We start from the raw sequence: 24452 nt of genomic DNA on the forward strand, positions 1-24452 counted from the left end.
ATTTGATTCACTGGTAGGTTCCTCAGCGGGTAAATGCCAATGAAATCATAATTGTAAAAGAATCATGGTAATTATATGAGTGCCAGCATGTGGCGTAATGACCAAGTGAGCACTGTTATGAGCAAGTTTGATTGTGATACTGAGGTTTTGCCACTCTGCCACAAGTAATGACATTGAGTGTGGCGAGGGGATTGATCGACTGTGCCAAAGATAACCGGAACCGCTGAAGAATGAGAGACAACTGAAAAGAAAACTATCCCATGAAGCCCGAGATCAGACTCGAAACAAATTTATCCTAATTCGGAGCCTACTAACACCGGGATGAGGTTATGGTGCGCATTACCGCTATTCAGTTCACCATATTGAGGGTCGGCGGGAGGTCACTCAAATTGGTGGACGAAATAGCGATAATCCGCGTTATAACCTCTCTGGTGTTAGTAGCTCCGAGTTCGGATAAATGTGTTTCGAGTCTGATCTCGGGCTTCAAGGGATGGTTTTACAAGTTTAAGCTGACCACAGACTCAGTCAAAATAACTGGAACTTACAAATTAAAAAGTGCAGCTCTAAGAAAAAACCTCGTCACGGACTCTAATGGAGGAGCCAAACTGCTGACTGGCAGTAGGAAAATCGAGATACTGTCTTCGGGATCTTAGTGGGAGGCAACCGCCGCTCATTTTACCATTGGTATCTTTTTAAATATTGTAAGCCCCAGTGATTTTCTATTTTTATTCTTGATGCGGTGAGTGATCAATCGATCATGAGTCACAGGTCTGTGACCAAAAACTGCTCGCCGCTCATAGCGTCCACTGATCATGACGCCAGAAATTGCTCGTACGATTACTTCGGGTTCAGGAACATAAGGAATATACAGAATGGCAAAATTGAGAGCAGTTCAAGAGGATTTGGTCGACATGTATATGACTTCATCAAGGTGAGTTATTTTAAATTTTCGTAGGATCATCGCATGTGGCTGACAGGAGCTGAGAGACTGGACAGCTTGAATAGAGTCGGCGACGTGCAACTGATTGCCCACCATGTTAGGAGTCTTTCCTATCATCACCAGTCGGACTTTGAGGCTGCAGGAAGTACTGGTGGTTCCATTCTATGGGAGACGTAACATGAACGCTTTTTTGGTTGAACATATGATGAAGGGTTAACAAGCGATATGACGTTTGGACTTGTCCTCTGGACTCATCGCGCGTATCAGAGTAAAAGTCGTTTATTTTCGTCCGATATCATCAAGAATCCTCCAATATTAACTCAACCTCCAAACTCACTCCCACACGGCAAACTATTAGTCGCCGGAACCCACCTCAAAACATATTTTAGAACGGGATCTACGACAAGAACTATGAGCTTTCAAAGCACTGCGCTTGCCGGACAAATGCCGAGGATTTCCTAGCATACGAAGATGACTCAAAAGAATAGGCAGAGAGAGACCATTTCCCTATAAATATCAGGAAGAAAATAAAAGGTCTTCACCACAGTTCTTACAATGCAGAACGCTACTCATGCTACAACTGGTGCCGTTCCCTTAGGCCTAGAATTCACACACCACTCTACTGCGCTCGCCCTTCTCGCAACGTCCCTGTTTCTATACTTTCTTCATGCGCATTTCAGTATATTGACGGACGCGAATGGCAACCGCCTGCCTCCGGGACCTATCGGGCTACCAATTGTCGGTTCGTTCTCTGATAATGAATAGCGCTGAAGAGTATTCTTATGCTTAGTTCCTTCATATTTCAGGGTCTTTTCCATTCCTTACACATTATCCGGAACTTGCACTGGATTACTGGGCTAAACGATATGGCCCGTTGTTTTCGATGTGGCTCGGTAACCAACTCTTCGTTGTCATATCCAGCCCCAATGTTGCCAAGGACTTGTTGGCAACCAAGGGCGCCGTGTTCTCCTCACGCAAGGATAATTTCATCAAGTCTCAAACCATCCTCGCCGCCAGGGCCATAACCGCTACGCCTTACAACAACACATGGTGAGTCTGGAGATCACACAAGTTCCAAAATATCTGACTTATGAATTCTAGGAAGACGCATCGTCGTCTTGGAAATACCTGGCTGAATAGGGGAGCAGTGGAAAGCTACACTGATGTTCTCGATTATGAAGCTCTTGACCTAGTCCGAGATATATACAACCGAGGAAAAGCTGGTACCACGCCCGTTAATCTGCAAGCTCATGCAGGTCATTTTACACTCAACAACATGCTCAACATCACTTTCGGTGTTCGAACGGACTCAATGGACCACCCCTTAGTCCACCAGGCATTGAAATTATCTCGAGAGTTCATGTAAGTCCTTTCTTCGACTTGTCAAAAAAGACGCACTTAACGGAAAGAAAATTAGGAACTGCACGGGACCAGTTTCAAATTTGACTGATTTTGTTACCTTTCTCCAGTACCTACCCAAAAATTCTATGATAGCTCGAGGAAAGAAGCTACAATCTGATTTCTTGGCAACGTATGGACGTATGGTCCAAGAGTTAGAAGCGCGTTTGAGAAGGGGTGAATACGTCACAGATTGTCTGGCGAAGACGTTGTTGGAAAATCAAGAAAAGGAAGGACTCGAGTTTATGGACATTGCCATTATGTGTTCGGGATTCATGATTGCAGGCGTCGAAACAGTGGGTAATCGATCTCATCTCGCGAACCCGCTGTCGCTAATCATAGTTTCTTAGACCGCATCAGTTTTACAATGGTTCTCCGCTTTGATTCCTTCTTATCCTGAGATTCAACAACGTGCGCACGAGGAACTTGACAGAGTTGTCGGTCATGATCGCATGCCGACTGTAGAAGATGAGAAGGATTTACCATACATTCACGCCATTATAAAGGCAAGTAATCTCACGTACCTACTCGTTACATCCTTACGTTATTCATTTCAGGAAGTTGAACGCTGCCGAAACCCATTTTGGCTTGCTACCCCTCATTACAGCACGGAAGATTTTACTTACCATGGCCAATTCATTCCCAAGGGCACTGTGATACTTCTGAATAGCGTGAGCATAACTTTAGCGATGAGTTGAAGTTCTCTTCACGTCTGATCAACTGTTGACAGTACACCATGCATCATGATCCTGAGCGACATCCAGAGCCATTCAGCTTTAATGTATGTTCCCGCCCTTCAGTGACCTTGCACTTTTTCATATGGCGCACCTTTCCCAGCCAGAGCGATATATCAATGACAGTACGCTTTCGTCTGAGTCGGCTAACCTGCCTAACCCTATGGAGCGTGATCACTGGATTTTTGGCGCTGGGTCAGTACGAAACAACTCATGAGTTCTGACGTCTGATAACACTCATTCATTATCCGTTTTACAGTCGCCGAATTTGTCCTGGTATGTGGCTCGCGGAACGGGAAATCTTTCTGGCGATCTCTCGAATGCTCTGGGCTTTCAACATGGAGAGCATTCCGGGACAAACCATTGACCTGAAAGAATACGATGGACTTTCTGGACGATCTCCAGTCCCATTCACGATCAAGATGATTCCTCGGCACGAGAAAGTAGTTGATTCCTTCAATGCTGAAGAACCGATGAAGCATAAGCAATATAATCCCAACTCGGACATGCTTCATGTTGAAAATGAGGCGGGGGTGGTTTATTGAGACGTCGTGAAGAAGCGCATCTGCTAGTTCCAGAGGTCTTTTAATGGCTGAGTTTAGACCTTTTTCTAATCTGTCAAAGTGTATGCTTGTTTAACCGAATGTTATGTATTTTGTTATGTATTAAGAGACATAAAATGTAATTCTGAGATACTCTACCTATTGACCCGAATCAATCTTCTCTTCCTTCCTCAGCTCTTCTGTCCACTGAGCCGTTTACAGCTGTGTAGTTCGACCTAATACTCCCCGCATTTATCCTAACTCAACGGAATCCTCCATCTGGCAAAGGTTTCTAACAGAGGTGGAAGCGATGGCAGTGTATTCTAGTTTCGGTAGAGAGTGATAATGCCGAATTAGAGACGCAGATCCCTCGAGTATTTCCTACATAATTGGAAGTTGAAATCGCTCGCATTCATACCATTGTCACATTTAGGGGATAACACTTCGTTTGCCTCTTAGCGAGTCGTCAATGCTCCAACGCATATCTTGATGCAGTTTAGAGGAAAGTTATAGCCCAACAGACATATAAATATATGAATGTATATATATATACCAAATGCGACAGCATATCAAGGACCACAGCAAAGAGACATAGAATCAACGTTAAAATATGAGTATGTAACTAGCATCATATCCAACTAGCGTAGAAGCTGAGGCTTGTGAAGATGTGTTCATCATGATGGAATGAGGCCTAAGAGCGTCCTGTCGTTCGACTCCTTGTGTTGCTGGTGCGGGTAGTGCCTGGTTCGCTGACGGAAGGAGTGGATGGCAGTGCGGCAGGCACGGATTCCAGGACGTTTGCTAAGGCACCGCCAACGAGTAGGACTGATGTTTGCCTTACTAGCAGCGTCCTTGGTGGCGACTGTACTGGCACTCGTACTGGCACTGGTGGTGGTGACGGTGTTGGGGAGACGGATGTGGTAGTGGTAAGTGATCTGCTTGGTCTTGGCTTGCAAGGTGCATATTGATTGTTGCCCGAAGGATACATCGTCGTTGCGAGCTGTGGACTCGCTGGTGGCTGGAATACTACCGGATGCGGGGACGACACACCGGGATGGGGTGGTGCATTGTCATACCCCATATATTGGTTGTTTCCAGCTGGATAACTCGTCGCTTGGGATGGAGGTGAACCTGCCGGAGGCGGGCACCCGGTCCGAGGTAGAGCGTAATGGGGTGTATTCCACATACATTGGTGGTTCGCTGCCGGTGGACCTGTTGGAGGCGGGTATCTTGTTGGAGGCGAAGACGGCACATTGTGATGATGCCCGCCGCATTGATAATTACCGTAAGGATGAGGCGGCGGGTATCCGGTCCGAGGTAGAGTGGAATGCATGTACTGTTGGCCTGCTGCCGGATAACCTGCCGGAGGCGGGTACCCAGCTGGAGGCGAATATGGCACACTGTGATGAGGGCAACCGTACTGATAGCAACCGGAAGGATGGACCGCCATTTGGGATGACGAGTTTGCCCAATCGTATTCCGGTGGAGGTGAAGATGGTATGTTGCAATTGAATGCCCCCTGTTGAGGGGATCGCGGAAAATACTCCATAGGAGGGTCGCACCTACCCATTGGATGCTGAGAAGGCATCTGGTGTTGGAAATTGGCTCCATATTGAGATTGAAACGGATGTGGATATTGACGTGGATGACCGCCTTCGACGCCGTATTCTTGGGTAGGAGCGTACATTTCATTCCTCGTCTGCATAGGTTGTGACGCCAAGTGTGCTACAAAAGCCAGGAACGTAAGAATCAAGAAAGATTATCTAGGAAAAGAAAGTCACCATTGATATCGTGTTGGACTGGACTGCCATGTCCCTGCCCGAATTCCTCCACGTTTCCTCCCGCACGATCTTCGGTGTTGAGCCCTGCACCTGCACGGGAATATATACTACGATAGTGGTTGTTCTGGTTCCCGCTATCATCCGAAAAGTGGCCTCTGTTAATATTCGAAACTGTCCTACGCCTACGCAAAAAGAAAGGCATTTTGCTCTAGGTCAGATGAGAATCAGCCAGAAAGGTGGCAGGGGAAGGATGCAATGAGAAGATGTGCGGACGACAGCAATTTAAGCATACCACCTGCCACAACTGATAAACGCCCTCGCTAGCCTTGTGAATTATGAAATCTCGATAGCGCTGGTCGCAGCAGTGTCAGTGTTCTAGCTGCAATGGTGAAATGTGGACGCCACGACTCATGGATCGTGGATATCCTGTGCTTCAATATTTCAATGATCATGGCATGGGAAATGCGTGGACGGCACCAAATGGTCACATTAGACGAGGTCAGCTTGTTCCGTAGAAGTCCATTGTAGTGATACATTGAGCAGACAATAATATATCCAGTTGATTACGCCACGCCATGGTGTTGTGTTGCTCCACGATTAGCGCTTGAACGACCGCGATATTACTGGAGCACGAAGCGGAAACAAAGCACATTCCATGAGCGCCTCTTTCTTCATGCAGGGGCCTGCTTGCAGGAATGTCATGAATGCAAGCGTTGTAGCTTATGAACCAGTCCAACTTCATGCTCGAAACCCAAGTCATGGTGCTTGAAGAAATGGCGTCAAGGCAGAAGAAGACTTTTGAAAATAGATTGAACATGCGGTTTTTGATGCTTTCAGGGCTCCAGCGTTAACATTACAACATGTTGTTACAGCCTCGCTGAGCCTGAATTCGAGGTACAGTTTTCAGTACCAGAGTAACAAACCGCAGAAGTAGCCCATGGAGGGGGTGCTTGACACATTGGTAGTGCCCCCATTTCCAGACAGTTTGCGGGCGTGTGGTTGAACGGTGATCTATATCTCGCCGCAGTCTCTCGGGATTCGGCGCCGACTCCGCAACTAGTGTAGAAGTTGAGACCTGTGAAGTGTATTCACGATACGGAATGAACGAGGGGATGACGGTGTGCAGGCCCAGGGATCAGAACTTTTGTCACAGCACCGGCAACAAGCGGCTGATGGCGGTTGTTGGCCGTATCAACTAAGTTAGCAATTTGAGGCGATTGCAGGATTGTGATGTGTCTTCCAGGGTCAGGCTCCTCTTCTCAGGCTGAATCTTTTGTCCTGGCATGTGGCTCGCGGAATGGGAGATCTTTTTGGCGATTTCTCGCGTGCTCTGGGCCTTCAAAATGGAGAGCATTTCAGGGCAAACGATTGACCTGAAAGAATCCGATGGACTTTCTGGACAATCTCCGGTCCCATTCACGATCAAGATGATTCCTCGGCACGGGAAAGTAGTTGAATCCTTCAATGTTGAAGAACCGATGAAGCATAGGCAATATAATCCCAACTCGGACATGCTTCATGTTGAAAATGAGGCGGGGGTGGTTTATTGAGAAGTTGTGAAGAGACGCATCTGCTAGTTCCAGGGGTCTTTCAATGACTGAGTTCAAACCTTTTTCGAATCTGTCAAAGTGTATGCTTGTTTGACCGAATGCTATGTATTTAGAGGTATAAAATGTAATTTTAGAATACTCATCAATCGGATTAATCTTTTCGTTCTTTTCAGCTCGTCTGTCCACTGAGCCGTATACAGCGGATAACTCTTCATTTTTCTCTTAGCGAATCGTCAATATTCCAGTGCTCCCATGCACACCTTCATGCGATTTAGAGGAAAGTCATAGTCAACAGACATATAATTTTATATAAATATATATATACCAAACGCGACAGCATATCAAGGAGCACGACAAAGAGACGTAGGATCAACCTTAAAATATGAGTATGTAATAGGAAACACGGCGTCATATCATTGTTCAGATCTTTCAGACTTCACTCCACCTTCCTAAACTTCTTGGCTTGCCGTTTAATGAATTTAACCAGTCGACGCCATTTCTTTGCCTTGGGCTTGGACTTGGTTATTAGATTGTCGTTTGGGATTTCCGTCCTCGAGGATGTGTCCGCCTGCTCGGGAAGAACCTGCTGACTTGTTGGAACTATCTTCAATGAACCGGGGGGAGCGTTCTCGGTCACGATTGCATTTGAGCTGTTTGAATCACTGTTAATGCTCCCATTTCCTACTCTCGCTGGAGTCTCTTGGGGTTTGGGCGGCACCGACTCCTCAACTAGCGTGGAAGTTGAGACTGATGAGATGGAAGGGGCCATATGAGCGTCCTGTCGTTCGACTCTTCGTGCCGCCGGTGAAAGCAGCGCCTGGTTCGCTGATGGAGGAGCGGATGACGGTGCGGCAGGCATGGGGTTCAGGATGTTTGTTAAGGCACCACCAACAAGCGGCCGCGGTGCTGCCAATGACGGTTGTTCCTCTTGTCGTGGTCCATTAGAGTGAGCAACGGGAGCCGTGTCAACTGGCAAAAGCAATGGCGGCGTGTCTTTGATCCCGGCGGGCGACAATACTATTGCAGGAGTGACAACTCCAACCATGGCAGATTTTTGAATCCCTGAACCTTGTTCGACTGGAGCTTTTGAGGGCGTATGGGTAGTAGTTATTAGAATCTGATGAGATTGTGGCACCACAGGAACTGATATAGGTGCTGATGGTGCTAGGGCTGGTGCAGGCACTCGCACCGGTTCTGATGGTAGTGACGGCGGTGGGGGGGCGGATGTGGTAGTGGTAAGTGATATGCTTGGTCTTGACTCGTAAGGTGCATATTGATTGTTGTCCGAAGGATACATCGTCGTTGGGAGCTGTGGGACCGGGGATGAAGACGATAGACCGGGATGGGGTGTTGCATGATACTCCATATATTGATTGCTTTCTGCCATATAGCTTATCGCTTGGGATGGGGGTGGACTTGTCGGAGGCGGGTATCTGATTTGAGGCGAAGGTGATCCACCAGGAAGGGGCGTATTCCACGTGTATTGGTGGCTCGCTGCTGGTGGACCTGTTGGAGGCGGGTATCTAGCTGGAGGCGAATATGGTACATTTTGATGGTGCCCATAGTTATAGTTATTGGAAGGATAGCCCGTCATTTGGGGTGGTGAGTTTGCCCAACCGTATTCCGGTGGAGGTGAAGATGGTACGCTAGGACTGAATGTCCCCTGTTGAGGGGACTCCGGAAAATACTCCATAGGAGGGTAGCACCAGCCCTTTGGATGCTGAGAACGCATCTGGTGCTGAAAATTGGCTGCATATTGGGATTGGGACGGATGTAGATTTTGAGACGAATAACCGCCTTCAACGCCGTATTCTTGAATAGGAGGGCACATTACATTCCTCGTCCGCAAAGGTTGTTGCGCCAAGTGTGCTGCGAATGCCAAAACTGTCAGAATCGAGAAAGATTAACCAGGAAAAGAAAGTCACCATTATTAGCGAGTTGAACTCGACTGCCACGTCCCTGCCCGACTATACTCAAGTTCCCTCCTGCGCGATCTTCGGAGATAAATTAGCAAGACAAAAGTTTGTCACTAACAGATGACATACTGCTAATTCCATTATTCGATCGTTGATGGTTTGAAGCGTTGGATCTTGCCACCGGCGTTCTTGTATTGTGTTGCCCTTTTTATCATTCAACTTTTGTAAGAGACGTAGCCATCGTGAAACTTACGCGTGGACGACCTTGATGGTGCCACTAAGCTGGGGAACATATCATCCACTGGGTCCCGCTTCGTTAGATCATAGAAAGCTATTGTGCCAAAGAGAACTCACTTGATCCCATGTTAACCTGGCAATTTTCACCCTGGCCGATTATGTGCATATCTCCACCAGCTTCATCTTCATCTCGATCAGATATTGTACAAAACCAATTGAAGAACGTGACGTACTGCTGATACTATTGTCGGGACCATAATGATATGGCCCATCGACAAACGTTGTGGAATTGTTATCCCCGTACACGTGTAGGGGATTCGTGTTACGATAGTAGTGGTTCTGATTCCCGTTAACTTCCGAAAAGTCGCCTCCGTTAATTTGGAAACCTTGAGCATGCGGAAATAATGGCATTTTGCTCTAGAACAGATGAGATCCAGGCAGAAAGGTAAGGAGGGGAGGGGGGACAGAAAGGCAGGGGAAGGATATAATGAGAAGAATGTGGGGAATACGGCAATTTAAGCATACCGGTCTCGGAGGATATGTCTGCCATCTGCCACAACTGATAAGCGCCCTCGTTGGTCATAGCTTTGTTAGTGTTCTAGCTACATAGCGAAACGTGGAAGCCACGACTATGAATCGCGGATATCCTGTGCTTCAACATCCAATGTCATAGCATGGGAAATGCGCAGACGACGCCAGATAGTCGCATTATACGAGGTCAGCTTGTTCCGTAGAAGTCGATCATTGTAGCGATGCATGGGCAGACAGGAATATGGCCAATTGGTAACGTCTCGCAGTCATGGTGTTGTGTTGTTCCACGATTAGCGCTTGAACGACTGCGATTTTACGGGGACATGAGGCGGAAACAAACGCATTTCATAAGTACCTCCTTCTTCAGGCAGTGCCCTTCTGACAGGAATACCATTAATTCAAACGTGTAGCTTGGGAACCGGTCCAGCTTCTAGCCGAAACCCAAGGCATGTTGCTTGAAAAAGTGGCGTCAAGGAAGACTTTTGAAAATAGATTGAACACGCGGATTTGATGGTGTCAAGGTCATTAGCAACATGTTATTACAGCCTCGCTGAGCCTGAATTCGAGCTACAGATTTCAGCACCAGAGTAACGAGCCACAAAACTCTAGTAACCCATGGAAGGAGTGCTTGACACATTGGTAGTGTCCCCATTTCTGGGCAGTTTGCGGATTTGTGGTTGAACGGTGATCCATATTAAGTCTCACCGGTCCGAGTCTCTCGGGATTCGGCACCGACTCCGCAACTAGCGTAGAAGCTGAGACCTGTGAAGGTGTATCCACGATGGAAAGAGGCGTAAGAGCATCCTGTCGTTTGACTCTTTGTGTCACGTATGGAATAGACGGGCGGATGACGGTGCGGCAGGCCCAAGGATCAGAACATTTGCCAAAGCACCGGCACAAGCGGCTGATGGCGGTTGTTCGCCGTATCAACTAGCAATGGGGATTTTGAAGTTAGTTGAAGCGCAGTTGAAGCAATAAACAGAAGACAAACCAGGTTCTGCGAGAGATTGTTGCACATGCATCATCACACCTCGTAACAGTCACCGAAATCCGTCTGGCCCTCGATTAGAGCAGCCGCGACAAAAAGACCTTATATCAGACATTGACAAATTATTAGGGGAGAAAAGTGATATACTAGATTAAATGCAAAGAGGGAATATCTATCCGGGTATCTGAATTTCTGAACTTACTCCCATTGTGGGATAATTATCGTCCATTTTCACTCGTTTCACCTCTTCATCGTCTCTGATTTCCTCTATGTCCGTATGGACGCGCTTGATAAGAGTGGATGCTTCTGAGTATGATTAGGATGTAGCTATAGAAACTTAGAAATGTGAGAAAACGCACTGGGTTCGGGTTGCGATTTGGATGGAGGTGGCCTAAAATACGGTTGTGCAAGCCAGTGAGGCATGACTTGTATTCCCGTCACAGGTTCTGTTTCGATGAGTTCAGTCAGGAGTCTACCTCCCACAGACTTCTCATCGCGCTATGATAACAGATAAGATCGCTTGAAAATAGCGAGCAGAAGAAATAAGATATGTACCTCCATTCGTTCTTTCAATTCATGGCATATTCTCAAATATTCTTGATATCCCTCCCTTGGAGCCTTGGGATTCACCCTAACCTTGCCCAAGCGTTCTCTCAAGTCCTTTTCCTTCGTCAAGCCGGGGCGCATGATCTTGAACAAGTGGCCTTTTACAGCGCTAACTATCGTCGGGGTCTTTTGAGAAAGAACGATATCAAGGTATTCGATGGCGAGATCACAATGTCGAGGGTGTCGCAACAAGATATCTTCATCTGACAGATACGTCGTGTCTTTCGGTGGAGGGGTAGAGAGGGATGTGAGACCATGAAAGAGTGCAGGGTTGTACAACTGTCCTTCGGCGCTCATAACGCCATCAGCACCCGTTGCTTTGAGGCAGTCAAAAATATCGGATTGGTATAAGACGTTGCCGTTGGCAAAAACGGGAACGGAAACAGCCTCTTTGACCGCCCGAATTTTGGTCCAATCAGCAAGACCGGTATTGACACCCCGTTGTTCTCGTATTCGGCCATGGCAAGTAAGGATTTGAGCACCAGCACTTTCCAGCATCTTCGCGTAGGCTACCGTCTTTTCAACAGTAGGAAAGACACGGAATTTGGCGGTGACAGGTATCGAGAGGTTTGTATGGAGGATATTGACTTTGGTTCGTAATCAATTGGATGAACAAAGTAAAAAGGTCGCAGCTTACTGAGTTTATATATGAGATCCCAGTCGTCCTGGAGGTAGGCGCCATATTTGCCCTTCTTGGCGATGTCCTGAGGGCAACCAAGGTTGATGTCAATGGCATCACAGTGGGGTTCGATAATTTTGGCAGACGCCAACAATTGGTCGGGGTCGTTGGCGCAGAACTGGACGACAAGAGGCCGATCGACTGTTAAATCGCCCTCCTCGCCGCAGACAGTGTTGAAATTTATTTCGCGGTAGTGTTTATTTGACTGTGTTGCAAACATCTGGTCACGTCAGTTCCGGTCATAACTTGGAGGGGTCTGGAGGGGCCACACCGACTTTGGCATTGATCATGGGCGAGTACACCACCTAGATTCGTGTCAGTCAAGGTCGACTAAAGAGCATGGCCAAAGCGTACTTGTGCTCCATATCTCCGCGACAGTTTTCGCCAGGCCTAGCCACGGTAAGAGTCACAGAACTCGGTAAAAACGGCGGCGCACGCACCAGCTCGCTCTGGTCAACCATCGGGGCAACAATGTATTTTGGACTGCCCAATACATTTCTGTAGAAATCATAGCCTCCCAGCTTTTTTGTGGGCAGCGACATCAGGCGACGGTAGAAATTGAAAATGAAAATGGTGAAAGCGGTGGTGGCTGTGCTTGCCATCATTTCCTGTAATGAACACCGACCACAACAATGTCCTCGACGTCGAGGACGACGACCAGAGGCAGGCTCGCATTCGTAAGTCTGGGCCCTGTACTGATGCTGCATTAATGTCTGTTATCCAGAGGCTCTACTGGAGAACCTAAACAGCGACGCCAGGCCTCAGCCACCGCCCGGCTTACAGTTCGACTTCGGAAATAAACCCCCTTTTGACGTCAATCCTCCTGCTGAGCGTCTGTACCACCCAGCTCTAGCGCTCCTGTATCGTCATTCAACAGTTTTACCCAGTATTGTCCCGGGTTCAGGCGTTTCTTCCCCAGATCCAGGCATCCAATGAAGCTCTTACTCAGCGTATGCAGAAGGACCCAGACAGTGTCAATATCGAGCATGTCAGTGAGCATATGGACCAGTACATTCAAATGGTGTGTCATTTCATCTCTCAACATCAGTGCTTCTCATTCGTTGCCGCAGAATCTTGGTCTTGGTGTCTTTGAAGATCGTAGCAAGAAGTCACACGACGCTCAAGACACGGAAGCTCAAGACACGGAAATGTCATCGGCCTCTTCTTCGCTCTCTTCAGAAGATGCCGATAACGACTCTGATCTTGACTCGGATGCGTCATCTGAAATTATCACCTCTTTCGTCCCTGAGCGGATCATCAGACCTCTTCCTAGACGTCCCCTCAATAAGACACGTTCTTCAGTCGCTATCCCGCCCGAGAGATCAGAGGGGTCACCTTCTGGCGCCTCACAAACTCAAGCCTGAAGTCTTTTTGTCAAGTACGTTATGCAGCCTGTAATGCGACTATATTGCTTCGCTCTATCAATACTCTTAGCCACCTATCTTATGCGTCTGTTTGTACCATGCCACTCGACGTGAATGGCAATGCGATTTTTTGCTGTTTCACAATCTTGGCTCTAAAATTATGGTTCCGGTTTCTCCTGAAAGCTGGAGATACCGGACATATGGAATGTTCTTTACTGTTAATATTACCCAGGGTATGGTTTGCGTCGCATTGTTCTAACTGGAGCATCAATCGACTGCTTTCGTTTCCATAGTTTCACTTCACTCACAAGGTCCTGTATCCTACCCTCTGCCTTTCTTCACGTCTCTCCGTTAAGGGACAGACCGAAACAATTTGCCGTGGAACCGTTAACCTTGACCATTGCCATCAACTAGTATCTAAGGGCAGTAAACACTAGAGGAACATTTTGTCTACTTCGTCAACATCCTTCGCCCATGTTGACACCGTTGTAAGAACCGTGGTGGTCAAGAGGATTACCTACAAGAAATAACGGCACACTCCCGAAAGTGCATTGAAAACTCGGGTTCTCCTGTCCGGGACAAGTAAGCCATTTATTTCCTCCCGTAATATGAACCTCGCCAGAAGGGTGGCGATAGCCCAAAAGTTGAACTAGATGCAAAATGAAGGAAAACCGTTGCTATAACTTTCATACTGATACTCACGTGGAGTAGTGGGAATAGGATCTCTTTTGTTGTTTATCCGGGTGAGAGATGTGTGTTTATCCACGTAATTCGCGAACGCGACGTTCCCTACCTACGATATCCGTCTATATTAGCACAAAGGACATTGTTACAAAAGAGGAGAGGGTTTTACCCTTGGTAGACCATATACGACTGTACGGAATTCGACGCCTTTGATGTGAAGGGGAAGATACACACTATCAAGTAAAGCAAGGGCACCACCAAGTGAGTGACCAACTAGCGCCACTTTGGTTGTATTGTGCCTTGCGATGGTGATCTTAACGGCCGACAAAATCGCTTTCGCGGCCCTAATATTTCCCTCAGGCCTACAATGATAACAGAAGGAGCGAATCGAAGATGAACTTACCTGGCATGCTGCAAAGCAAAACCACCATGCACTAATACTGGGAAAGTGACCCCGGGAAAAAGGTCCGGATTGAGTACCGTAGGTACGAAAGCAACGTCCGCAATAATCGCCTCGCTGGGTAATTCTTGAATGAATGACACGAAAGATATGCAATCTGTATAGTATACGAACATTCTCACTGGATCAGTACCCTGATGGGCCACCACGACTGATTGTAGAGACGGTGAATATCCAACGTACCCTGATGTTATTGAGTATCCAATATAGACAAAAATAAAATTTAAAAAATGCCAGAGGCGGCGTACGTACATCGTTGAACGAATCCACCATCCCCACCCGTAGCGGTAGGTATGAAATCAGAATTAGTTTCACAATCAGCTAGCAAGTATTGAATTTGAGCAGATGTAAATGACAGACGTGGACCTAGAAAAAGTCACCTCCACAAGTCCATAATGACATGGCCTCAAGAGAGCAATATGCAGCACTTGCAAACCGAGTGAAAGGGGTAAATTGGGAAATTTGCACGGGTGTCAATTCCTCGATGGTCGCTCGTCTATATTCTCCCGCTATCGTGCCAGCATTGGCAGAGGTCAAAGCCCAGAAAACGATAAGAATGCTAGAAAGCAGCATAAAGGGATACAAGTCGGAACCTGAAAGGAAAGTTCATGGGGACGAGCAACTTATTGAAATATATTGCTTTGTGCCACGCGCTTGCGAAGCACGCTGCCGTGACCTCGTAACGATAGAGCTAGTCCATTCACAAGTTAAGCAGCTCGCTCCCCGGCTGCTATCGAACGCCGATCTTGCCTTCCATTATGTGTCCTCGTGGCCATGGTTGGAGGTTGATAGGAGTCCGGGCATGCATTTGGGAAGAATCGCATTTAAAAAGAAGACTGTCCTCAGAGAAGCCTGAAGCTTGAAGACCTTAGAGTGCGTCTGCATCCACTCGGCGAAAATGGCTCGTACGTGCGAGCAGTTGATCTCACAACAGTTGATTTCTGAAACCAGAGCCGTGCCAGACCGCAATTTTGGCGAAGCGATGACAAGATGGACGCGAGGAACAGAGCCGAAGTTTATGTAAGCGGCGGCGAGCCAAGATGGGAATCGACATCAGGCCGCTGCACTGGAGTCTGGATTGCAACTCAATGTCGACAATGATCTCAAGTTAAACTTCATCAGAGGCTAGTAACCGCTGAATCCTGATAGCTTGGTCTTATGAGCATAAGCTTTCAACTTATCCAGAGATGCCGCTTATTGTTTTATACGACGGGCACAGATTCCAGGCAATAACAAGGTTGACCACGAGGTTAAACTGGGGAAGAGTCTCAACCGGCGCTACAGCCTCTATCGGTGGCCGAACCACAGGCAGAGCCGACTATCCCTTTGAATACTCATCCACCTAGTTCAGTTTCTCGCCGGTCGTCTCCCGGTGATACTCGGTCACTGTAAATAGCCTAAAGTGAGTGCTGTCTGCGCCAATTCTTGCATTAATAACATGCTTTCCTTGAATAGGGTACAGTATGTCGTTGAGTTTTCTTATGCAAATCGTTCATATGCACGGGGACATGGCAAGTAACTTGTGGTAAAAATAAGCCGAGTGTGGCCTCACTTCGCACTCTTTATTTCTCGTCTCTAGAGTGGTGATTTGTCTCTTAACGGTGAGCTTCGTCGGTCTCCCTCATTTCAACTATATCATGTTCATCTTGAAAGAATTTCTATTCATTTGCGTAATCTTCATAACCAAAAAAGCCAATGGCAATGGCTACCGCTAGATACTCGCCAGTATTCACGATACATCAAGTTATTCAGATTCAATGCATCGGTTACTACGAGAGCATGTTCAAGAATGAATGAACGTTCATAGCCTCGCTGCGGCACGACTAAACCAACAGCTCACAAACGAGGTATTTGGCCCTATTTGCCAAAGCACTATAAGTGTCTGGGCCTCATGACACCCTGCTACCCTCCTCCGTCTTTGAACTTTCTCTAGGGTACCATGGATATTTCCAACACCCATGATTTACGAATAAACGAAAGCCAGTTTTCAGAAGTGCATGGTGACGAGAACACCCACCATCATGACCACTCTCTTCAAATGGATGGACGAAATAATACAGCAACATATCTCCATGCGGATTATCGTGGTGGAATTGACAGTCGAATAATCAGTATGTCTCATCCTCCCATTCGTTTTGATATAGTCTAACGAAGACGAAGACGAAAATTGTAGTAATATGGTCATATATGGCCAGGGCCAAAACTGTAAAGTTACGCTTAGCGGGGGTGAGCTCGTCATTGAATACCACTTTATTGTTTTTTTAATGCAGAACGTAGCTGAGTTTCCCTTCCAGAGGAGCAGGAACATACAAGCAACCTCAAGAAAGTCATCCACTCCTGTGCGCAACGCAGAACAGACTCATGTACCAAAGACTGGAGGACAAAATGATACGGAAACCGAGTTAGATGACGTCGCTAATCACTCCCAAAACTATAATAACACCATCATCAGTACGTCCGTCATCCATTGTCGGACTTATTCTTGGACACTCATCCTCCGAAGACAATGGCACAGGCCAAACGACCATAATCGGGCAAGGCGAAAATAGCCAGGTTTGCAGTGGTGGTGCGATAATATAACTAAACCATCTCTATCCATTGTTTCTGAGTGCCTCAACAGGAATATCGTCCGGCAACGATCCGTCGGGAATGGTGACATCAAGCGCTGATATTGCCAAACATGGTTCCACTGCCGAATCCGCACCCGCTGTTTCACCGATCCCGGCTTCGCCACTATCTTCAGCGGCATCAGCACCGGCAGCACCGGCAGCACAACTAACTCCGGCAACACCACCTCCTACGCTCTCACAAGCGCTAGAACCAACAAGTTTAGACTCACCGCATGTCAACACGGTTGACGTCTCTACTCCACTCCTCACTATCAAAACTGCAGAACAAAGGTCTGCTAGCGGTGTACGCGAATCCTTTTCGCCTCAGCCAGCGACTATTTTGCCGCTTCATGCTGCCTACGTGGCCAAATCACAGGAACCGCAGGATGATAACCAAGCACAGGCGTCGGTATTGCAGTCGCCTGCTGCTAGCATCGTAGTCGAGGGCACGAATCTGGAACCTGCCAATCCCAACACAACAGCGGGGCCAGTAGGCGAGGAATCACTATCACAAGGAGTTCGAAGCATGCAAACACCCCATCCAAATGGAGTTGCAAACGGTGTCAATAGATCAGATCCTCCAAGTTATATTGGCATAGCGGGTCCACCTATGGCAAATGAACTCTCAACCCAAGATGCTACCTCTGCGCCTGATATTCATCCGAGAATGGAGCTGATGAGCCAGGAGGCTCATGCTTTAGCGGACACGCTCCTGGAGTCAGAAGGTACAAATCAAAAGATTGTTCCTACGACAGAGACTCGGATGTCTAAATCCAACAAGAGGAGGAAGAATATCTTTTTGGTTATTCGACAGGGAATTCTCCGAATATTCAAGAGAATAAAAATAGGTTGAAGAAAAAGCGCCTAGAGTATAAAGGCTTCTTTCGCTATCAATCAATCATCCTTCTGTGTTGATCAAGTGCTTGTAGTCTCCCAAAAAGTTTGGCTTTGAACACTTTTCTCTCGAAACTGTAACTTTAAACAAGAACGAACGCTGTGAGTGTGACTACTTGGCCACGTTTCCTTCGCAAGCCGGGGAGGATGAATCTGATTTTCTCACTGTGCTCAAATCTTCCTGGTGGCACTTGTACACGCTTCGTCCACCACCAAAGGGCTTAATTTCGACTTCTTGAGTCTCACGGTAATAATTAGATGGTATCAGTCTACTTTTCACACCGCCCATGTTTCTAGGAGAGCACGCCGCTCAGGTTCCTCGCACGGTGCTTCACTTCCTCCGTCACTGCCCGACTGCAGCTGCGCTTTCCGAAACGTAGTCTTCAGGTGATGGATTAGCAAGGCCGACGTCAGCGCAGGCGAACATAATTCTTCTAGACGTCAAAAGCAGCTTGTTTATATCGAACACGCGCAAAACAATAGGGCACTGCCCAGTGGTCAATGATGCACGCGGCTGAAGTATTAGGCTTTATCTTATGATTCAACTAACATCATCGCAGTCATCCCGAGCATCGATTTCCCTTTATTTGCTGCGCACGCCCCTTGAACCTCGTCCATTTCTTCCACTGCTCGACGTGCAATGCCTGACGCCCAAAGTTATACAGACGAAAGACAACATCAACCTAGGCTGAATAGACACATTCATAGTCGGTTCCTATTTTTTTTGGGTCATTACCTAAAGCCTAATATTCCTAAAGACGAATACTTGACCGACTCTGTGATAATGGGGCAGGGTAGAGGTGCTACAGTTACCATCAACGACGGTGTCAGCAGGAATTCTAGTGAGCACAACTACGATTCCACATTTTGACGTTCCATATGACAAACGTGCTAGTAGGTCTAGGGCGACTTCATTCCAATCCCGTTCCATACCAACAACGTCAAGGAGGTAAGCTCTTGCGAGGCTACGAGGATGAAGCAGTGAAGACAAACAATATTTGCAGGTTACTGCGTCGACGAGGGGATAACCAGTGCGTTCCAACTTGTCCTCGTTGACTCTACCTTATCATTCTTTTGTTAGATAGAAATAACGGGGGCATGTTAATAATTAGCCAGGGAACAGGAGCCCAGGCAATTTTAAGTGAGAATCCGGCTTTCAAATTTCAAGCATGGCTATTCATTGACATCCAACCAGGTGAAAGTGCAGCTGCAATGCTTATCCATCGGAGTGCACCTGTAAGTGCCAACCAGGCAGATGAACGGCTTCAGTGGCATCAGGAGCGGCAGGCACGGGAGTATCACCAGTGGCTGTCGTGGGAGTACCATCGGAGGCAGCAACTTGCGTACACCATCATTCTCTCCGTTCTGCAACACATTATGGTACAGCTTAGTCTCCCCGGTACGTTCACTTACCATGTGCTTCAATGATTACCAACCCCTTTCCTGTCGAATTCCAGCGAATCGTGCTGTTGCTGGCGCAGGTGAGGCTCTTTATTTACTGGACAAGCCTAACCTTTCTCAACTCTTGCTGCTTTACTTCGGCAGGAATTGCAGCAACGACCCAACACGTTCCGCCTTCGGAAATTGTAACCCAAAGTTCACCGGAACTGAATGGACAAGGTGGCACGCCAGCTGTCATCAATCCCTCATATGGGTCCACGAACTTGGAACGTAGTCAATCTGGAAGGACGATGTCGCCGCCTCCTCCAATTTCAGAGAGTCAGGTATTTTTTCCACCAGCTGCCCAATACGCTTGAAAGCCTCTACTAATATAGATCACGCTTCCTTCCAGAATGCGCCTTCATCAGTCGCTTCGGCTTCTACGCAAAACGGGGAGGTTCATCCCATCATTGATATTCTCCAATCCTTGAAGACTAGGTTGACCTCTTGGTTTTCTCGAAAGCTCAAGGGGTTTAGGAAGGAAAGAACGGTATAAGATGCTACCTGCTTTATGTTGCTTCTTTTGTGGTGTAGATTCCGCTATGGACATTAGGATTTCTGGTATTCATCGCCCATAACTGTTTACCAACTTATTTTCAACGAACCCGGCCACACATTTAGTTTTGTATGGGACAATTTGAGCTGTCCATCACAACCTTCATCAGGTCCATTTCTCGTGTTTTCGCAATTGGTTATTCTGCTTAGAATTTATTCTCCAATTGTCCCCAGTATGCACCATTGTATCTTCAGTCTGCTCATGCTGTTCCTATGTGATCTTGCAGGATTATCACGTTCCGCCTCATGATTATATCTCTGAGTAATCGAGGTTCACTAGAAACTGTTTACATCGAGTTTGCTGGTCCGCTCTCATTTAGTTGGGTTGCCCCGAGAGCCTGCGTGCTTGAACACTTAAATTGGCTGTGGTATGAAGTTAGCTTCCCCTAATTGGATAATTGAGATTCGCGAACAGTTTGATACGAAGCGGTTTAATGACGTGCTATAAGCAAGGAATCTATATAAGAGAAGGATCTTAAAGGGAGACGAAGGAAAGACGTCTAAAAAGTACATGTGGCAGAAGTGTCGGTGTTAATGTGGAATACCTGCCAGGACCCTCAGTCTCTCACTCGAATACAAGAAAGCAAGTATCCTGGGCCTCTGATCACAACAGGTTCATCATACCTTCTTGTAATTCGAGTTGATCATTTGTCTCCTGTTGGGCCTGATGTGTTTGTACATTCCTGAGAATCTTAACTGTTGAAAAATGTTTAGTGATGCTTCAGGCTCTTGAAGAAATTTAACTCACCTGCGTTATTGTCGAGATTAAGTTGAGTTTCTTGTCCCTGTCCCAGTATAAATATCCCTTCCGATCCGCTATCTGAGCAACTATTAGTTAATGAATTATTTCCAGTGACGGAAAAACTCACTGTGAATACTCTGGTCTACATCAATACCTGTATATGTTGTTATACTTTATTCTTCATTTGTGTCATGGCTGGCTGAGCTTACCTGACTCCAGTAGGCGTAATAACTTCTCAAACTCAAGACCTTCTGACACAGGGATTTCTGCACCTATTGCACGAACCTAAGATACACGCTAGTTCCTAAAACTAGAACGCTCACCAGCATTCTTGTCATCCTTGCAGATAAGGATCACTTTTTGACCCTGTCCGGCTATGCAAGCATTCTTTAAGTTGGTATCTGCGGGACCATTAGTTCATGAAAAAACTTGTAAAAGCTAAGACTAACTTTTGATAGCCTTATTCAAAGTACCGGGTTTTTTCGACATTTCTCGAGATATACCAGGCATGTGAACGCGGATACAATGTATGTGAATTTGGTAGGTGTAAAGTGAGGCATGCTGGCTGTGATATGAGAGCTTTTATATCAAGGCGAATGAGATCGAGATCATGGGAGAAGAAGTCGGTCTGTGGGGCTATGTTCAACAGCCCTTCAACAGCTTTTGAAAGCGCCGAACGAAAATATTCAGAAGGATGACGTTCTGCTACGACATTTTCGGTGACATGAGGACACTCCGACTCGTGCTGTTCACGGTTTATATTGATTTGAAAACCACACGCACGTACAAATCTAATGCTTCGTTAATTAGAATGGCCAAAGCGGCGTCTCTGCCATGAGATACTCTCTGATCTTGTCTCAAAATACGGTTAATACGGTTGGATTTCCGTCCAGATTCAAAAAATCAATCGCGCCACCTCATCGAATTGAACTGGCAACTCACAAAGAGGTCAGATGCAACGCTTTTGCCACGATTTGATGAGGTGACTATGGCGTGCGTGGTCAGCGGAAATGAGCGCTGAGCGCTAATAATCAAGCGCTCATTTTGAACCCCTAATTATGGTCTTAGCCTCCCACACAATTAAATAGCGACCAGAGCTCGTTGTAATTAGTGAAAGTACTGTCCCTCGTGCTGTGGAGACGGTGGATCGTCTACGGCCACTTCAACCAACCACCATCTCCTATGACGAACAATCCTCCCTCCTCGCCGATAAGTTGCGCAGCCAAGCACGTCCAGCGCGCTCCAACAAGCGCGCAAATCTCTAAGGGGAGATGAATACCCATGAAATGTCCATTCTCGTTGTCGCTCTAGTCCACGAAGTTCGATGGCTCAACGGCTGCCGTTCGACTTCGGACCGTTATTCAAATCCTTCATGAAATCGAGGTCAAAACACGGTGCGCTCAGGCAACTTGAATAGAGAAATTTTCTCTTCCCTGTCGAAGCGTCGCTTGGCACTCGACGCCCCGATAGACCTTCTACTCGATGTCTTGCAATGTCTGGGCTTTTCTACTCGTTGAAGCCTAGACCTTTTCTTATTTTCTATATATTACAATTACACTCATGTCCTAGTAGAAAATAAGTGAATACAAGCCCGTTTTTCCCTATCTGTCCAAGCACGTACCGTTCAAGCCTCCCAATTCTCAACCCCCAATTCTCAACTTTGTCTACTCTCTCTCTCTCTCTCTCTCTCTCTCTTGCGTCATCATCTTCTGCCTCGCCCGTTCTCTATTCCACTCTGCGCCATCACGTCCTGCGACGTTCCTCTACCTTCCTACCCTTATCCTACACCCGTATTTCCGGTTTTGGCCTCTTTTTTATCTTATAAACAAGGTAAGGCGAACTTGTATCTATGTTTGCCTGAGAACATAGTTCGAAACGTGTTTAGAATTTTTTTCAAACAAAAAGTTGCCGTTGGCAACCACTTATTGACTCATATGACATTCGTACAACAAGAGGTCAAATCCACCCATTTGAATGAGACAGCTGGTGTCAAAGTGCTCGAGTCGAGTCTTGTGAGTGTGAAACAATGGAAACAATAAGAAAGCCATTCCCACGCCGAACACCTTCCCACGCTGTCACTTACCTCCCTCTTCGCTGCAGCAGTCTAGTCTATCGGCTGTGCACACTTCACAAGTTCACAAGCTACCACGTTTGAATTCGTGATATTCCTGGAAAGGCTCTGCATGAGAAGGGGTTATTCATGGAATGTGCTTTGTTTTCGCCTCGTGTCCCGCCGATTCCGGTAACAACATCGCGGTTGTTCAAACGCTAATCATGGAACAATACAACATTGTTTCCCCATGACTCCGAGGCGTTACCGGTTACCAATGGCCATATTATTGTCTGCTCATGCATCGCTACAATGGACTTCTACTGGATAAGCTGACCTCATACAATGCTACGACCAGCGCATCGGATATGTTTCACGAGGTCAGCGAGGGCGTTTATCAGCTGTGGCAGATGGCAGACATAGCCTCACTATGTCTTAAATTGCCCACAGTCCGCCCACATTCTGCACATTGCATCCTTCCCCTGCCTCTCCTGATTGAGTCTCCGCCTTGCCTAGAGCAAAATGCCATTATTTCCGCATGCTCAAAATTTTTCAATCAACGGAGGCGACTTTTCGGAAGTTAACGGGAACCAGAACCACTACCATGGTCCCACAAATCCTCTGCACGTGCATGGGGACAACAATTCCACAACGTTTGTCGATGGGCCATATCATAATGGTCCCGACAATAGTATCAGCAGTACGTCACGGTCTTCAATTAGTTTTGTGTAATATCTGATCCAGATGAAGATGAAGCTGGTGGAGATATCCACATAATCGGCCAGGGTGAAGATTGCCAGGTTAACATGGGATCAAGTGAGTTCTCTTTGGCACAATAGCTTTCTGTGATCTAACCGAGCGGAACCCAGTGGATGATCTGTTCTCCATCTTAGAGGCATCATCAAGGTCGTCCACGCGTAAGTTTCACGACGGCTACGTTCTTACAGAAGCTAAACGACGAATAGGGCAACACAATACAAGAACGCCGGCGGCAAGGTCTAATTCTCCTAACCATCACGGATCGAATAGTGGAATTAGCAGTATGTCATCTGTTCGTGGCAATCTTTCGTCTCGCTAATATACTTCCGAAGATCGCGCAGGAGGAAACGTGAGGGTATTCGGGCAGGGACGTGGCAGTCTAGTCCAACTCGGTATCAATGGTGATTTTCTTTTTCTGGATCAACTTTCTCGATTCTGACATTCTTGGCAGCACACTTGGCGCAACAATCTATGCGGACGAGGAATGGATTGTACTCTCCTACTCAAGAATATGGTGTCGAAGACCGTTATTCGCCTCAATATCTACATCCGTCCCAATCTCAATATGGAGCCAATTTCCAACACCAGATGCGTTCTCAGCATCCAAAGGGCTGGTGCGACCCTCCTATGGAATATTATCCGCAGTCCCCTCAACAGGCTACATTCAATCGCAGCGTACCATCTTCGCCTCCACCGGAAGTCTATCGGGCAAACTCACCATCCCAAAAGACGGGCTATCCTTCCGGTAACTATCAATATGACTGGCGCCATCACAATGTACCGTCTTCGCCTCCAATCGGATATCCGCCACCGACAAGTCCACCATCATTCGAAAGGACGAGTTATCCGGCAGCAAACCACCAAATGTGGAATACACCCCAGCCCGGTGTATCACCTTCACCTCAATTTGGATATCCGCCTCCGACAAGTCCACCCCCATCCCAAGCGACGAGCTATCTGGCAGAAAACAACCAATATATGGGGTATCATGCA

The 24452-nt window shown here is 47.0% G+C and overlaps 9 protein-coding genes across 9 annotated transcripts; 4 read left to right on the forward strand and 5 right to left on the reverse strand.

Annotated features, from left to right (window-relative positions):
• Positions 1-1493: 1493 nt before the first annotated feature.
• On the forward strand, positions 1494-3663 carry C4H1 (cytochrome p450; the record flags this gene model as incomplete). Its single annotated transcript, XM_006453723.1, has 9 exons — positions 1494-1682; positions 1747-1990; positions 2042-2302; positions 2358-2634; positions 2689-2848; positions 2900-3009; positions 3069-3119; positions 3176-3267; positions 3332-3663. Coding segments are annotated over 9 exons (1670 nt in total), but the record flags the coding sequence as incomplete, so codon positions are not given.
• Positions 3664-4305: 642 nt separating this feature from the next.
• Positions 4306-5597, reverse strand: AGABI2DRAFT_113560 (hypothetical protein; the record flags this gene model as incomplete). The annotated part of the gene is made up of 2 exons (XM_006453724.1): positions 4306-5339; positions 5396-5597. The coding sequence occupies 2 exons, from the start codon at positions 5595-5597 to the stop codon at positions 4306-4308; spliced, it is 1236 nt and encodes a 411-aa protein (XP_006453787.1).
• Positions 5598-10789: 5192 nt separating this feature from the next.
• AGABI2DRAFT_181833 (hypothetical protein) lies at positions 10790-12477 on the reverse strand (the record flags this gene model as incomplete). The annotated part of the gene is made up of 7 exons (XM_006453725.1): positions 12343-12477; positions 12257-12292; positions 12178-12207; positions 11861-12122; positions 11173-11810; positions 10977-11115; positions 10790-10923 (listed from the first exon to the last, which is right to left on the reverse strand). The coding sequence occupies exons 1-7, from the start codon at positions 12442-12444 to the stop codon at positions 10790-10792; spliced, it is 1341 nt and encodes a 446-aa protein (XP_006453788.1). The 5' UTR covers positions 12445-12477.
• A 32-nt stretch (positions 12478-12509) lies between these two features.
• AGABI2DRAFT_189154 (hypothetical protein) lies at positions 12510-13551 on the forward strand. The gene is made up of 5 exons (XM_006453726.1): positions 12510-12579; positions 12627-12734; positions 12790-12923; positions 12973-13280; positions 13337-13551. The coding sequence occupies exons 1-4, from the start codon at positions 12516-12518 to the stop codon at positions 13264-13266; spliced, it is 600 nt and encodes a 199-aa protein (XP_006453789.1). The 5' UTR covers positions 12510-12515; the 3' UTR covers positions 13267-13280; positions 13337-13551.
• An 89-nt stretch (positions 13552-13640) lies between these two features.
• On the reverse strand, positions 13641-15186 carry AGABI2DRAFT_175580 (hypothetical protein; the record flags this gene model as incomplete). Its single annotated transcript, XM_006453727.1, has 8 exons — positions 13641-13915; positions 13969-14059; positions 14120-14294; positions 14354-14467; positions 14525-14594; positions 14663-14731; positions 14791-15003; positions 15150-15186. 8 exons carry the CDS (start codon positions 15184-15186, stop codon positions 13725-13727), a joined length of 960 nt encoding a protein of 319 aa, XP_006453790.1. The 3' UTR covers positions 13641-13724.
• Positions 15187-16349: 1163 nt separating this feature from the next.
• AGABI2DRAFT_113564 (hypothetical protein) lies at positions 16350-17872 on the forward strand (the record flags this gene model as incomplete). Its single annotated transcript, XM_006453728.1, has 5 exons — positions 16350-16521; positions 16571-16636; positions 16688-16861; positions 16914-16976; positions 17031-17872. The coding sequence occupies 5 exons, from the start codon at positions 16350-16352 to the stop codon at positions 17870-17872; spliced, it is 1317 nt and encodes a 438-aa protein (XP_006453791.1).
• Positions 17873-18311: 439 nt separating this feature from the next.
• On the forward strand, positions 18312-19825 carry AGABI2DRAFT_189155 (hypothetical protein; the record flags this gene model as incomplete). The annotated part of the gene is made up of 9 exons (XM_006453729.1): positions 18312-18620; positions 18672-18755; positions 18809-18862; positions 18918-18944; positions 18995-19054; positions 19109-19312; positions 19371-19394; positions 19459-19637; positions 19706-19825. Coding segments are annotated over exons 1-9 (819 nt in total), but the record flags the coding sequence as incomplete, so codon positions are not given.
• A 459-nt stretch (positions 19826-20284) lies between these two features.
• AGABI2DRAFT_139973 (hypothetical protein) lies at positions 20285-21160 on the reverse strand (the record flags this gene model as incomplete). Its single annotated transcript, XM_006453730.1, has 7 exons — positions 20285-20350; positions 20533-20604; positions 20657-20736; positions 20778-20804; positions 20860-20922; positions 20974-21051; positions 21100-21160. 7 exons carry the CDS (start codon positions 21158-21160, stop codon positions 20285-20287), a joined length of 447 nt encoding a protein of 148 aa, XP_006453793.1.
• A 2861-nt stretch (positions 21161-24021) lies between these two features.
• On the reverse strand, positions 24022-24304 carry AGABI2DRAFT_189156 (hypothetical protein). Its single transcript, XM_006453731.1, has one exon. The coding sequence runs from the start codon at positions 24286-24288 to the stop codon at positions 24124-24126; it is 165 nt and encodes a 54-aa protein (XP_006453794.1). The 5' UTR covers positions 24289-24304; the 3' UTR covers positions 24022-24123.
• Positions 24305-24452: the final 148 nt, after the last annotated feature.

This window comes from Agaricus bisporus (genome assembly GCF_000300575.1).
Source record: "Agaricus bisporus var. bisporus H97 unplaced genomic scaffold AGABI2scaffold_1, whole genome shotgun sequence".
In the NCBI taxonomy this organism is placed as follows: Eukaryota; Fungi; Basidiomycota; class Agaricomycetes; order Agaricales; family Agaricaceae; genus Agaricus; species Agaricus bisporus.